Source organism: Natrix helvetica (assembly GCF_964273705.1).
Source record: "Natrix helvetica genome assembly, chromosome: 12".
Lineage (NCBI taxonomy): Eukaryota > Metazoa > Chordata > Lepidosauria > Squamata > Natricidae > Natrix > Natrix helvetica.
The window spans coordinates 12,238,884-12,252,750 of record NC_138556.1 but is presented as its reverse complement, the minus strand read 5'-3'; the positions used below and the strand labels follow the sequence as shown (position 1 = coordinate 12,252,750).

Below are 13,867 nucleotides of genomic sequence, written 5' to 3'. Positions count from 1 at the left end.
GCCGAAAAGGTTCGCCAACACTGCCCTAGGACTATAGGATTTTGTCTACTCCAAAGTAAACTTCATAGAGCAGGGCTTTCCCCAAATTTCCACATCTAGAAATCTGTATTTTAAGTCGGCAAAACTCAACATGTTACAATGAGAAGCTCCTAAGTGAAAACAAAAAGGCGTGTTTCCGAATAAATATATCTAAACTCCTAGTGGATTCATTTTTGGAACATTTGGATCAGATAACAGTACAGCTCATTTGGGAATATTCCGGAAACAAACATAGCCATTCAACTTCTCAAACTCCAACTTTTGGCAAAGTAAAATTCAGGTGAATGCAAGTGAAGGAGAGGAGAAAGCAAAAGAACGCGTCATTTTAAAAAGTCAGATCTCAAATCTACAGAAGCTCATAGTAAATTAAACCTCCTTCCCAATCATCCACTTTTTTTGGGGGGGGGGGAAGACACATTTACACAACAGAAGGTATTCTTTAAGTGTTGAGAGATTCACAAAAAGCTGAGAAACAACATTTTAATAGATGAAATAAATACTCCAGTACATGCAAGATTAAAAAAAACACTGAAAAAATAATAATTAAAAATCAAAATCACTCATTGTTATAGTGTAATTTACCCAATCCCTATTTTAACACACTCACAGTAGCTTCCCCCCCCATTGGAAAATGACACCCAGCTTTCCCTGCAAATGCACTTCTAACCCATCACTTGATTCAAAAGTAACCATACAAAACAAAACAATAATCGTAGCTACATCCATTCTTAAAAGTTTTCTTTCTTCCAGAGTGTATGAAAAACTGAGGTAACTTTTTCTCTCTCCCCTTTTTCTTCTTCCTGCTCAACTGAGCAATAAAATCTAGGAGATTTTGGTAGAACCACCCTCCTCCCACAAACCCCCATCTCCTGACATTTTAAAAATCGCATCCAGCACGATTAAAGCTTGGACCCCCGTCAGTAAACCTTTCCTAGGATTACCGTAACCCCTGCTTGACCACAGGCTTCAACAAAATAAGGAAGCAATGAAGCAGAACCAGCTTGGATGCAAGCCTTAAGGAACCATTCCAAAGAGACTAGCCTGGGCAAGGTCCTAGGAGCCTGCTGGCAGCCAGCAATGGAAGAACAGGGAATTTAAATCATTTTGCACAAGGCCTACGAGAGAGGAGAGCCTTGTCCTCCAAGAACTGACCTTGATTTTGGGCCAAGCAGAAGGAAGCGCGGACTGCAGGTTTTCCTTTGCTCCCTTGCCTGAATGGAATTCTACCTGCCTGTCTTAGACCACTGCAAGCTGCCTACAGTTCCATGCTTACATATAAGGCTGCTCGGATGATTTTTAAAGATTTGGGAGGGAGGGGAATGTGCTTCCTGTTCCCTTTCCCCAGGTAAAACATCCATGCCGATTATGACATGTAAGCTAAAAAAGCATGGTCTCACAACCTCCTCACACTGTTATTTTAACAATAAGAAGAATTAAAGGACTGCGCTACACAAATTCTTTGGTATACGAAAAGAAAATCTGGGGCAGGAAAGGGATGTCCTATCTTTATGTTAGAGGCGGCCATGCAATCTAAAAATGAATAGATTAATTCACAGAATTTGCATTTGCTGGCGGTAAAGTCCGGGGTGACGAGCGTTCCCTTAGGGCCTGAGATAACAGGTTGCAGCCATCGGAGACCGCGCACGCTGAGTTCCTCAACCTTTCCCTGTATTCAGTCATCTTGGTGCTACTGTCGTTGTGTTGGGCTATATCCCTGAGGCATTGAGTAAGGAGCACGCACGCCGAGACGACACTCATCGCACCGCCCAAAATGGCCGTCTGCACAGCTTTCCCCTCTGGGTTGATGGTGGCCGCTCTGCCCAAAAACTGAGGCTCTGTGGCAAAGCCCACCAACGCACACACAGACTGCACCAAAGGTCCACTAAACAAGACGCACCGGTTGCGTGTCAGCTCGCTGGGGGACGTCTTGACCTCCCGGACACAGGCCAGGAGTGCAGAAGCGCTGGTGCTCATACATTTGACGCTAAGCTTGAACTGCTCCTTGGCAAACCTATCCTTGGACTTCTCGCTGGCCAGGACGCAGGCGTCGGTCAGGAACTTCAAGTTTTTGGACATGTTCTGAGAGACCTCCAAAAGGAGCTGAGGGCTTAGGTCAACCAGAGGGGTGGTCTTCAAGACCCCACACCCGTGTTCCACCTCGTGCTTACATCTGGTCACCTTGTAGCGATCCACCAAGCCGGGTAAAGCCGGCTGAGCCCCTGGCGTCTCCACTGCCGCCAGGTAAGCGGCATGGGCCGAGCACTCTGTCAAAGAGACTACCAAGTCCCCCATCTCCCCCAGGATGTCCCCCACCTCGGTGAAACGGCCCATGTTGAGTTGGCTCTGGATGTCATGGGTCAAAATGGAGAGGCCTTTGGTCCTGGCGATGATGGTGTCCCTGCACTTTTCAAAGGATTCTCCGAAGACGGACAAGCTCTCTGTATGGACAGGCCGGCTCTCGCTGGTTAGCAGGAGCAGATCCGCTACCAGCTGCATCTTGATCTTGCAGAGGTCACAGGTGGCCACAAGCTTCCTCCTTGGCAAAGAGCTGCCGCTGGGGGTGGATGTCTCAGTTGTGGACTTGCCAGAGCCGCCGCTAGCCATGGTGCCGGAGGGGCACACACATGCCTCTGGGGACCCCACTGCTGCGACCACTCCGCTTCCAGATGCCTCCTGAGGAGTCCCCGCTGAGCCCGGCAGGATCGCTCTGCCCTTTCCGCACCATCATTCCATTAATCTGCACAAATAAACCAGAGTCTCTCGGAGCACCAGAGGGAAAGAAAGGGGGCTGGCAGACCCACCACCAAGTCGGAATCAAGCAGGGCAGAAGCGACCAGGGTCCCCTCCACCTTCCAAAGGTGCCACCACTCCAGACACCGGTCACAACATCCAGCCTGCGGATGAGAAACGCTGCGGTGGCCGCCACTGGCTCATGGGACCCTCAAACCCACGGTTCTTTAAGGGCATCTTCGCGGCTCCGGCTGACTTTTCTTTCCGAGAGAGGCGAGGAAGAACCCAGCCGCCGCGACGCAGACCTGCCAATACAAAGAGCAACGTTAAAACTTCCCTGCAGGCTGGCTTCATTCGGCCGGATCTCGCCTCCCCCAGCAAAGCCAGCGACCTCCCGACAGACTTCACGCCTTTCCAAGGGAAGCTGGCCCCGCGGGCAGTAAAAGCGCAAGACCGGCGCGCCGCCCGTTCGCTCTGCCGCCCCCCACCCCTGGCGCGGAAAGCGGGAGGGCACCGGTCTTCCTCTCCCCGCTATCAGGAAGAGCAGGCGAGGGTGTGGCCCGGCTCAGCTTGAGCAGCCCAGCAGCAGCAGCGACGGCGGTGGCGGGCGGAGAGCGAGGGAGGGGAGGGCCGGCTGGGCTCGCCAAGAAGCGTTTTTACGCGCTCACCTCCGGAGCAAAGGAGGACACGGGCGTCCGGGGGAAGACGCGGCGCAGAGGGCGGGGGAGGCAGCGCCTCTTGCTCGGCGGCCACCTTTCCTTCCTTCGCCAACCCGGAATCCTCTGGGCCGTTTCTCGCCTCTTTTGCCCCGATCACGCCACCCACTTGGCTCCCCCGTTTCCGGGAAGACGCATCTCCGGCGGCCTCCAAGGCGTTGGCGCATCCGCTTGGCGGGCGGAGAACTTCGGGCTCGCCTCGCCGGTCAGGTGGAGGGCTGTCCGGGGACTCCCTGAGGACGAGATCCTCGCCGGCTTCGGTCCCCTCCTCCGGCCATGGCCGAGCTTTCCTTCCCCCTTGGAAGACGCCCCGACTTCCAGACGGGTGGAGGACTCCGAGGCCGGAAAGCAACACTTCCTATCTGCGGGGAGGAGCGGGCTTGGGGAGGGGGCTCTCCGGACTTCCCAACTTTGTTTTAAAAAGTGGGGGAGGGATGGCTGCTAAGCGGCGCCCACTTCTGCGGTGGCTGCCACCGCCCGGCCGGGATGCCTTGGCTGCTGCAGGGTTGGGAAGGGCGGGCGGCCGTGCGCCCTAGCCGACGCGCCTGCTTGCTTGCTTGCTTGCCTGGCTCCCCCCCCCTCCCCACGCCGCCCTTTTCCCTCCCGTTGCCTCCGCTGCAACCTCGCCTTAAGCCTATAGCAATCTTTTGTGCGGCTTGTCGCCGCCCTTCCTTTTAAATGCCCACGCCCGCTGCTTACGGAAAACTCCTCCCCGGTGGAAGAAAGGAGAGGAAAGGCGGGGCGGCGGGAGCAGCGCCGCCGCCGCCGCCGGTCTCCAGCTTCGGTTGGTTGCTGCGCTCCCCGGGTTGGGTTCGGGGTTTGCGCAAAGCTGGGCTTGGTTTCTGTTGAAGGGCCAACGCGGCTGCTACCGCCCTTGACACACATTCGTCTTCGGGCGCCTGTCCAGCCTGGTCTAAATTGTGCATTCATTCAGGACGAAGTCCTCCCCCCCCCTTTTTTTTTTAATAAAAAAGTTATGACTGCATTTAACCTGAACGGAAGATTAATCCCCCCTCCCGAGTTATCTTTCAAACGGGAGTTGTCTCTTGGAGGATTTTGAAGTAGGATAATGCACGTGGCTGGGAGTGCCCGCGCTTTCTTTTTTCTTTTTCCTCCTCCGGAGAAGGGCTTCAAATCGAGGCCATCCATTATTAGTAATAATAGTCCCCAACTCTATTAGCTGTGCAAAGCTGACCATCTACTGAAAGGCTGACAACATTGATGAGGTCACTGATGCCCAAGGAGTTTTTCCCAAGCCAGCTGTTGGGATTTGATTTTTTTTTGCCCCTTCCCTTCTTCAAGATAGAAAAATAAGGGGAGGGGTGGGGGCGAAGGAAGGAAGAAATAATAACAATGCAAACTAATGAGGTCAGCCCATTGGTCTTGCGAGCTGATTGGGTCGCGGTTTGGTTCCTACTGGCCAATTAGAAAACAGCACAATTTAAATAAAAAGAGAGAGAGAGAGACCAGCGCTGTCTTTCATTATTGGACGCGTTCCCGGTGTTTAAAAGAAAAGGGGGAAAGTGTGCATAAGACCGTTAAAACAATAGGTCATAAAACGAGAAACCAAAAAACACCACCGTTTGAACACCTCGTGACCACATGAAGATCCGTCAGAGGTCGAAAGCTGGTTTTTCATCCTGCAGCTGGTTTCGGAGAAGCGTTTCTGAGAACCGATTGGCCGGATTCAAGCAACATATAAGATAAAATGAGTGGCTGTGCAGTTTGTTGGTTCGCAATGTATGGAGCAAATTCTGCCAGCAATATAGGCTTCGTTTGTGGATGGTTTTGTGCATGCAAACCCAGGAGATTGTGTTAAAGTCACAGTAAACTGCTGTGAACACAAGCCACGGCAAAAGTTAATTCTGGGGCTTGCTTATTTATTTATTTGTTTTAAATTATTAATAAAAGCTATTCTCGAAAGCACCTGAGGGCAGGGCAAGAATCAATGGATGGAAGCTAATCAAGGAGAGAAGCAACTTAGAACTGAGGAAAAATGTCCTGAAAGTTAGAACAATTAATCAGTGGAACAACTTGCCTCCTGAAGTTGTGAATGCTCAAACACTGGAAATTTTTAAGATGTTGGATAACCCTTTGTCTGAAGTGTAGGGTTGGACTAGAAGACCTCCAAGGTCCCTTCCAACTCTATTATTCTAATTTGTGACAATCTTGTTCTCTCGCCCTTCCTCACAATCTAGATTGACACATCTCTGCAAGCCACATTGGGCTTTGCTTTTGATTTAGCTTGTAAGTAAGTATAATCTTTATTGTCATTGTACTTAAATACAACGAAATTGGTTTTAACCTCACTGGTACAAAATTATAACAGAAACGAAAAAAGAACCACTATATTTTCTGGTGTTTACTTCAAGCATTAGCAAGTTGTATATATATTACATTGTATAGTTTGAAGGGGCCAGTTAAGTCGCTGAATTCAACCCTGTAATCTTCATGAATCAAAATCAAAGCACCCCCTTACAGATGATCGAACTTGTCTGGTGGAAAGTGCTGATTTGTACATTTGTACAAGCCAGGAATGATCTTTGTTTCTTAAATAAACTAATCTGTTTGTGAATTGGTATCCTGGAGAAGAGCCCAATGCTGGGAAAGATTGAGGGCAAAAGAAGAAGGGGACAGCAGAGAATGAGATGGCTGGATGAGATGGCACCAAAGCAGTAGGCGTGAGCTTAAATAGACTCCAGAGGATGGTAGAGGACAGGAAGACCTGGAGGAACATTGTCCATGGGGTCACGATAGGTCGGACATGACACTGCAACTAACCAAGGTAGTTAAGTTCACCCATATCCACAATGAACCACATTACGGCTTATGGTAATAAGTCCCTTCGGGGAGAGGGGGCGGTCTATGAATCTAATAAATGAAATGAAATAATACCTATATCCACCACCACCCCCCCAAAAAATCTGACCAGAATTATACACCAAATCAAAACGATTAGATTTTGCTTACAAACCCTGCGATTCTTTGACTTTGGAGGTTTCAGAAACCTACCCACATTTTTGTAGATAACAGGTAGTTATCAATTAGTGCTGATAATAAACCCCATGAAATTCACATTATTTGAATTTGCACTATCCAGAGTGAGATTTCTAGGGAAAATTGGGTAGCTGGTTACAGCTTGACAAAAAAGGGCCACGAAAAAGTTAAAACATATTTTTTATAAATGTATTAATATAACAGTAAATTTTAAAAGAACATACCTAAAACTTAAATTCATTTTTAATAAAGCTAAAGAGTAGACTAGTTTCTAGAGTAGTTCTAGAAAGAAATAAAAGAAATAAAAACAAAATCTAAATCGCAGTCCTATCTACCTTCTAGGTAGACAGATCTCATAAATACTTAACTACAGTTATTCAATGGAAGATACAAACTTTCATATACAAACTTTATCCTATATTCTGCAGTACTTCTTCAAAATGAGCCTTTACTTTTTTTGAGCTTTTCCTGAATAATGGATCCTTCCTTTTCTTCATTTTGCACACTTTAAAAAAAAATATCACCATATCGTAGTGTATCACATGCCGATTAGTGTCCAAAACCCCAACACATTATCCTCACACTGGATTTGGGCTTGCATTAAATTGCAACCTGATAGCAATGTATGATTCACACTAAAATCTATATATATAAAAGCAAAAACCACTCATGTGACATCACAAAATTTCCAGAACCGTAAAGCCTACAAACCTGAAATTTGGCACGTATGTTCCTCTTGGCTTCTAGGTGCTCGCTAAGAAAGGATTTTTTGAAATGACCATCAGATAATTAGTATTTTTATACAGAATTAATACACGTCGATGCTAAGGAGTTAGACATTCTACTCCCCCTCCCCACCTGAAAAGAACTCTGTTCCAACTGCCAGTTGCCTTATATTAACATGCTCTGATGCTAAGGAGTTACACATTCTACATTAATTTTCAAGCTTTAAGTGTCAATTTATCAAGCCCAATCACAAAGTTTCGTAGCAAAGCATGGGTATCCAGCTAGTGTATCATGAATCAAACTCACACTAGTTGTGACCTACCTGTGTACATTCTTCAGGGCTAAAAGGAACTTCCTGCCAAAGGGAAGTCAAGGTATCAATTCTGCAAATGAATGAAAGACTGGTCAGTTCCCGGTTGCACATGAATACATTGATCAAAAGAGCTGTAAGGTTAGTAAAAGTGACAACCGCTTTGTGAGTTTGCTGAAGGCAATGGTTACATTTCTGAGGCTTCTGTGAAAATCTTTCCATACATTTCAGGAAATATAGACCGGGTGCTTCTGCCACAGCTGGGCAACATACGGGTTGGGTTATACACAATGCAAGTCAGGAAGGGTGGGAGCCGAGTTAATTTCTGCGCAAATGTTGTGAACTCCTTTGATGTTGACGAAAACAGGCCCAAAAGGGAGTCTCCAATTCCTGTTCCCCATTTTTTTAAAAAACAAAACGAAACCACACAACCACACTTAACTCTGATAGCTAGCCCGGGGCTAAACACCCTTTTAAAAAGTATCCTAAGACTTCCCGTGTAGTTCTCCTTTTGTTTTTCTTTTGTAAATGGTATACCCTGACAATACACTCTATTCAAAACGTTTATGAATAAAATAAATAAAAAACAAACAAACAAACAAAAATATCCTAAGACCAGCAAAGTCATCTAAAAACATGGCCTGGTATTTATCATTAAAAGATTATGAAAATAAATATATTTTTACGTATATTTACAATATTTTCAAATACATATTTTAATCTATATAAAAAATATTTCTTTATTGTAGTCTGTCAGAGAAGTGAGCAGCAGCCATCCAGCTAAAAGTCAGAGACACTAATAGAAATTGGCAGTCTTTTAAATATATATATATATATATATATGTATGTATGTATGTATGTATGTACGTACGTACGTACGTACGTACGTACGTACGTACATACATACATATATTTATCAGTCAACATCATCCAGAAAGAACAAACACAAATTAGGCAGGAACATCATGAGGTAAATCAAACAGTATATAGAACATAGAAGAAAAAGGCGGGAAACATGGGAAGAATAGAACAGAATAGAATAGAATGACGGAGTTGGAAGGGACCTTGGAGGTCTTCTAGTCCAACCCCCTGCTTAGGCAGGAAACCCTACACCACTTCAGACAAATGGATATCCAATATCTTCTTTAAAATGCCCACTTTATACTTAGGGCAACCAAAGATAGCATAAATTACCTCAGGCATGAGTCAGCACACTCTAACTAATCAACTACAACGGTTATGTTTTGGTCTATTGTACACTTTACTGTTCCAGCTACTGTTACCTATTACTAAAAGATTTTGAAAACAAATATATATACAAATATGAATTATCTATTTGTATTCCACTTAAAGGGGCAAATCTATCCAACACACCTATTTTCCCTCACAACAACCCTGTGAGGTGGGTTGGCTAAGAAAAAGGCTTTCATGACTAAGGCGGGGCTAAAATGCAAAGTCTCCTAGTGATTGGTCCAAAGTCATCCAGTCGGCTTTCATCCTAAAGTGGGACTAGAATTCAGTCTTCTAGTGATTGGGCCAAAGTCATCCAGCTGGCTTTCATCCTAAGGCAGAACTTGAACTCATGATCTCTCAGTTTCTAGCCTGGTGTTTTAGCCACTAGACCAAGCTGTCTCTCTGTATAATTTATCTATAGCCATACCCAGTTCCTGTAACCGTTCTTCATATATTTTAGTCTCCAGTCCCCTAATTGCGCTCCTGGTTGATCTCCTCTGCACTTTTTCTAGAGTCTCAACATATTTTTTATAGTGTGGTGACCAAAACTGGATGCAGTTAGGTGTGGTCTTATTAGGGCTTTATAGAGTGGTATTAGTACCTCACTTGATCTTGATTATATCCCTCTATTAATGCAACTTATGCATTATGCAATATGTTGCAAACTACTTGGAACTCAATAAATACAAGACCAATAAAAGAAAACAAACATTTGCAATGGCCAGTATGTAGCAAAGCAATTTCCTGATATTGTAACACAACGATTATGTTTACAAGAAAATAGAAGAATTCATCACTTTGTTTGGCCGTTGCGTTCCAAGCATATGGATTCAGAAGTAAACCACCTGCATGCATGCATGCTAAGGAGCTTTCTCCCGAGGAATTTATACAAGATTACAGTTTTGGATTGGGACGCTTGTCTAGGATTATTTCGGTATTTAATGAAAACTGGATTTCTGCTTGCTTTTTTTAAAGAGAAGAAAACGAGGGGAATTAAGTAAGCGTGTTTACAACAACAACAAAGTCCCACCCTTAGAATGCAAAGTAGTACAGTCCGCCTCCCCCTTTCCTTCTGCCTCACTTGCAAAGCTCCTTGTTTAAAAAGTGCTTGTCGCGCCCAGCGCCTCCCGATTTTTCCTCGTTTCAGGCCTCGGTGCGCCTGCGCAGAGGTTTCCCCGCCAGGCGGGCGGGCGAATCCTTGGTTTCCGATTCCCCTTCCGAGGTGGGCGGGAGAAGATGGCGGCGGCTTGCCGGTGGTTGTTCGTGGCGGTGGTGGTGATCTGCGCCTGCTTGGTGGCTGCGGAGGAGCCGAAGAAGAGCTCCGACAAGCCGGGGAAGAAGAAGAAAGACATTCGGGACTACAACGATGCCGACATGGCTCGGCTGTTGGAGCAATGGGAGGTATAGGCGAAGTGGAGGAGGAAGTGGAGGAAGAAGAGAGGAGGGAGAGGAAGTTTCTTAGAAGCCCCCACTCTACCCCACTTTTCTGCCCTCTCAGGAGCGAGGCTTGGCTTCCTTTGGTTCCATTAAAAAGCTTCGATCCTAGCTAGTCCGATCATAGATTAACAGAGCTGGAAGGGACCTTGGAGGTCATCTAGTCCAACCCCCCTGTTCAAACAGGACGCCCTTACAGAATCATGAAATCACAGAGCTGGAAGGGACCTTAGGGTTCATCTAGTCCAACCCCCCTGTTCAAGCAGGAGGCTCTTACAGAATCATGAAATCACAGAGCTGGAAGGGACCTTGGAGGTCATCTAGTCCAACCCATCAATCTTCAGGTCCTGCTTCACTAAGTGAGGGGAATGCGGGCGGTCTGAAAGTAGGATTGTGAAAAGGATTGTGCGTTCAATAAATGCATTGTTGTTGCTAGTTGCGAAGTTGACCCATTGCAATCCCATGGAAAACACTCCTCAAGGGCTTCCTGTCCTCTACCATGCCCTGGAGTCCATTTAAGCTCACGGTGACTCCATCCAGCCACCTCATTCTCTGTTGTCCCCTTCTTCTTCTTTTGCCCTCCATCGTTCCCAGCATGAGGCTCTTCTCCAGGGAGTCTTTCTTCCTTCTCATTAGGTGGCCAAAGTATTTGAGTTTCATCTTCAGGATCTGGCCTTCTAAAGAGCAGTCAGGGTTGATCTCCTCTAGGACTGACCGGTTGGATCACCTGGCAGTCTAAGGGACTCGCAGGAGTCTTCTCCAGCACCATAGTTCAAAGGCCTCCATTCTTTGGCGACAGGAAGGGCATCTGGCCATTAAATCACCCTGCTAGCTCCATTCAGTTGTCCAGACTCCACCCCGCAAGGGATTATGGGATCATTGAATGAAGATGATGATTTAGTTGGCTATCAAATTGAGTGTAAAGGATGCCAAAGGAATGAATAAGTGCTTCTATTTTTCAGGGATCCGCTTATATCCCTTGGAGGTGGTTAAGGCTTGTCTTCCTTTTCAAAGTCTTTTCAAGGCTCCTGCTTTCTTTCAAAAACAGGAGGATGATGATATAGAGGAAGGAGATCTTCCTGAGCACAAGCGCCAATCTGCACCAATCGACTTCTCCAAGATCGATCCAAGCAAACCCGAGAGTGTCTTGAAAATGACCAAAAAGGGGAAAACACTCATGATGTTTGTCACCGTGTCAGGAGAGCCAACTGAAAAAGAGACGGAGCAAATTACAAACTTGTGGCAAGGAAGCCTGTTCAATGCCAATTACGATGTACAGAGGTAAGACCCGCTAAGGGTTGTGTGATTTCTCCACACCCGCTTGGATTTCTTTTCCCTCGGGCATTCTCCTAGTTGCAGCAGTGATTCCCTGTGTCCAGGTTGAAATGTGGCTCATCTTTTACCGCCGGTTGCAATGTTCCATGGTCATGCGACCACGATTTACAATGTTTTTTGACAAGTTTCTGGCCAAAAGGAAAAAAATGCCCTTAAGAATAAATGCATTTGCTTAATGACAGCTGCAAAAATTGGGTTTAGTCACGTGGGTGCATTGAGTTATGACATAAATTCTTGAAGTTTACTTGAAATATATTTAACCTGATCCTTATATTTTAAGAAGTATTTTATTGGGGCGGGGGTGAATCACCTTCCAGGTAAATGTAATATTTTATCGACTGAGCACTGTACATGTATGCATTGTAGCTAGTTTCCCTCTTTGCTGTGTTTTTTCTCTGATCTAAATCGAACATTTACCATTACCTTTTATGCTATAATAAATCCCAATTTGAGTACCATTTACTTTTTTAAATGCAGATGTGCCCATTAGTACTTGAACATCTATGCAGATTCTGGATTTATTTATTAGTCATATTTATGACTACCCATCTCTCACAGAGTGTCTCTGGGTAGCATATAAACATATTTCTGGATTTCTGCCTCCTGAAAATGTAGGAGTTTAGCAAAGACTAACTAAATGTCTTCTGAAATCTAGGTTCATTGTTGGTTCAAATCGTGCCATTTTCATGCTGCGTGATGGAAGCTATGCGTGGGAGATCAAAGACTTTCTGGTAAACCAAGAGAGATGTGAAGATGTCACTGTGGAAGGTCAAGTCTACCATGGTAAAGGAGGCCGAGGAAAAGAAAAAAATAAACTGAAGCCTGACAAATCCTCCAAGAAAAAAGAACCAGAGGTGAAACCTGGAACCGTTACAGATAGCAACCGTGCAAGCAGAGGAAAAGAGGACCTTTGATATCAATGCCCTGAAATACTGTCAAAAAAGGTTTAGAACGTTTCAGAAAGAGAAAACTCTGGGTTGGTTTTCCAAGTTTCCAAGTATTAATGATTAAGGGAGCAGTTTACTTATTAATGAGGGGTATTCATTTAGAAATGGCAGAGTTGGTAGATAATGGCTGTGGGCTGCTTACATTCATTCAACTATTAAGTCTCAACTCCCTATCAGTTTAGTATTATGGTACTTTGTCCAGGGGATGAGAAGATGGGTTGAATGTGGGTCACCATTTGGAGAACTGATTCTGACAGGTGGTATCGCAGATGGCTCAAAAGAATAGGGAGAAGGAAAAGCCAGACTTAGAAGACTCCTGGTGTTTCAATATTTTGATTAATCCTAAAATTACCAATACACTTCCCATTGCATCTTAAAGCTTGAGATTTGTCTACCGATTCTACCAAAACAGATCCAGAGCAATAGTTTCTCAGTCGATTTGCTTTTTTAAAATACTGATAATCCAATATTCCACACCGAAATGGAAATAAAACTTTCTGTTAATTAGCTAATAAGGCTAGAGAATTACCACACTAAATCGATTGATGTACTTCTCCTTCATTGTTTGAAGTAGTATAAAATGTGAGGAATGCTCACAGGCGCAATTCAATTGATTGCGAGAACGAAGTGTGGGGGAATATGGTACGGTTTTTCTGTGGGTAAACCTATCCAAACAAATGGATATGTTACAGGTGACATTGGTTTCTTCTGAAATGTTTACCGAAAAAGTTCAATAAGTTTGCGGCCATTGTATTGGATTTCATTTGCTGTTACCGTTTTATATTCCGTGCCGTGGAAAAATGTGCAATGCTTTGAACAGCCATGGCAGTTTTTTTTTTTTTCTTAAAAAAAAGATAACTAAGAAAAAAAAATGCTGTCTGTTTGAATACTTCCTCCGAAACTTCAATAAATTTCTATGATTTTTTCAGAAGAGATTGCTGTTTGGAATTGTTTGTTTGTTTGTTTGGATTTATATGCCGCCCTTCTCCAAAAGGACTCAGGGCGGCGTACAACATTAAAAAAACACACATCCCAAAAGTTAAAAAGAAATTAAATATATATCCAAAAAAAAACACAAATCGAATTTATGGAACAATACATTTAAAAAATGAGTTAAAATTAACAGGCCAGGCCGGCTTGCTGGAAAAGCCAACTTTTTAGGGCACGTCGGAAGGACCGGAGGTCAGGGATTATGCGAAGCTCCGGGGGCAGCTCATTCCTTATTCATCCATCCTTCTCTTACTGTGGTAGCTGATGTGAGTTCAGACTATCCACATGGTGGTGCTATCTTTATGCCAAAGGAAATGTGCTTGTTTTGATGTCTGCTTAATGTAATGTGCAAATCTTTTCCAGAAGCCAGGCCTGTTTTAACAAATTGACATTTTACATGCCGAGGTTGT

The 13,867-nt window shown here is 44.9% G+C and overlaps 2 protein-coding genes across 2 annotated transcripts; one reads left to right on the top strand and one right to left on the bottom strand.

Annotated features, from left to right (window-relative positions):
• Positions 1 to 505: 505 nt before the first annotated feature.
• Positions 506 to 4,142, bottom strand: TLNRD1 (talin rod domain containing 1). The gene is made up of 2 exons (XM_081964461.1): positions 3,438 to 4,142; positions 506 to 3,074 (listed from the first exon to the last, which is right to left on the bottom strand). Exon 2 carries the CDS (start codon positions 2,641 to 2,643, stop codon positions 1,585 to 1,587), a length of 1,059 nt encoding a protein of 352 aa, XP_081820587.1. The 5' UTR covers positions 2,644 to 3,074; positions 3,438 to 4,142; the 3' UTR covers positions 506 to 1,584.
• A 5,750-nt stretch (positions 4,143 to 9,892) lies between these two features.
• On the top strand, positions 9,893 to 13,398 carry MESD (mesoderm development LRP chaperone). The gene is made up of 3 exons (XM_081964887.1): positions 9,893 to 10,152; positions 11,234 to 11,466; positions 12,176 to 13,398. The coding sequence occupies exons 1-3, from the start codon at positions 9,988 to 9,990 to the stop codon at positions 12,432 to 12,434; spliced, it is 657 nt and encodes a 218-aa protein (XP_081821013.1). The 5' UTR covers positions 9,893 to 9,987; the 3' UTR covers positions 12,435 to 13,398.
• The last annotated feature ends 469 nt before the right edge of the window (positions 13,399 to 13,867 follow it).

Bases quoted from the DNA above. Each gene is read 5' to 3' on its own strand.
- MESD (XM_081964887.1), top strand. From the start codon at position 9,988: ATGGCGGCGGCTTGCCGGTGGTTGTTCGTGGCGGTGGTGGTGATCTGC. The intron at 10,153-11,233 runs GTATAGGCGAAG...TTTCAAAAACAG, and splicing joins GGCTGTTGGAGCAATGGGAG to GAGGATGATGATATAGAGGA. The intron at 11,467-12,175 runs GTAAGACCCGCT...TCTGAAATCTAG, and splicing joins GCCAATTACGATGTACAGAG to GTTCATTGTTGGTTCAAATC.
- TLNRD1 (XM_081964461.1), bottom strand. From the start codon at position 2,643: ATGGCTAGCGGCGGCTCTGGCAAGTCCACAACTGAGACATCCACCCCC.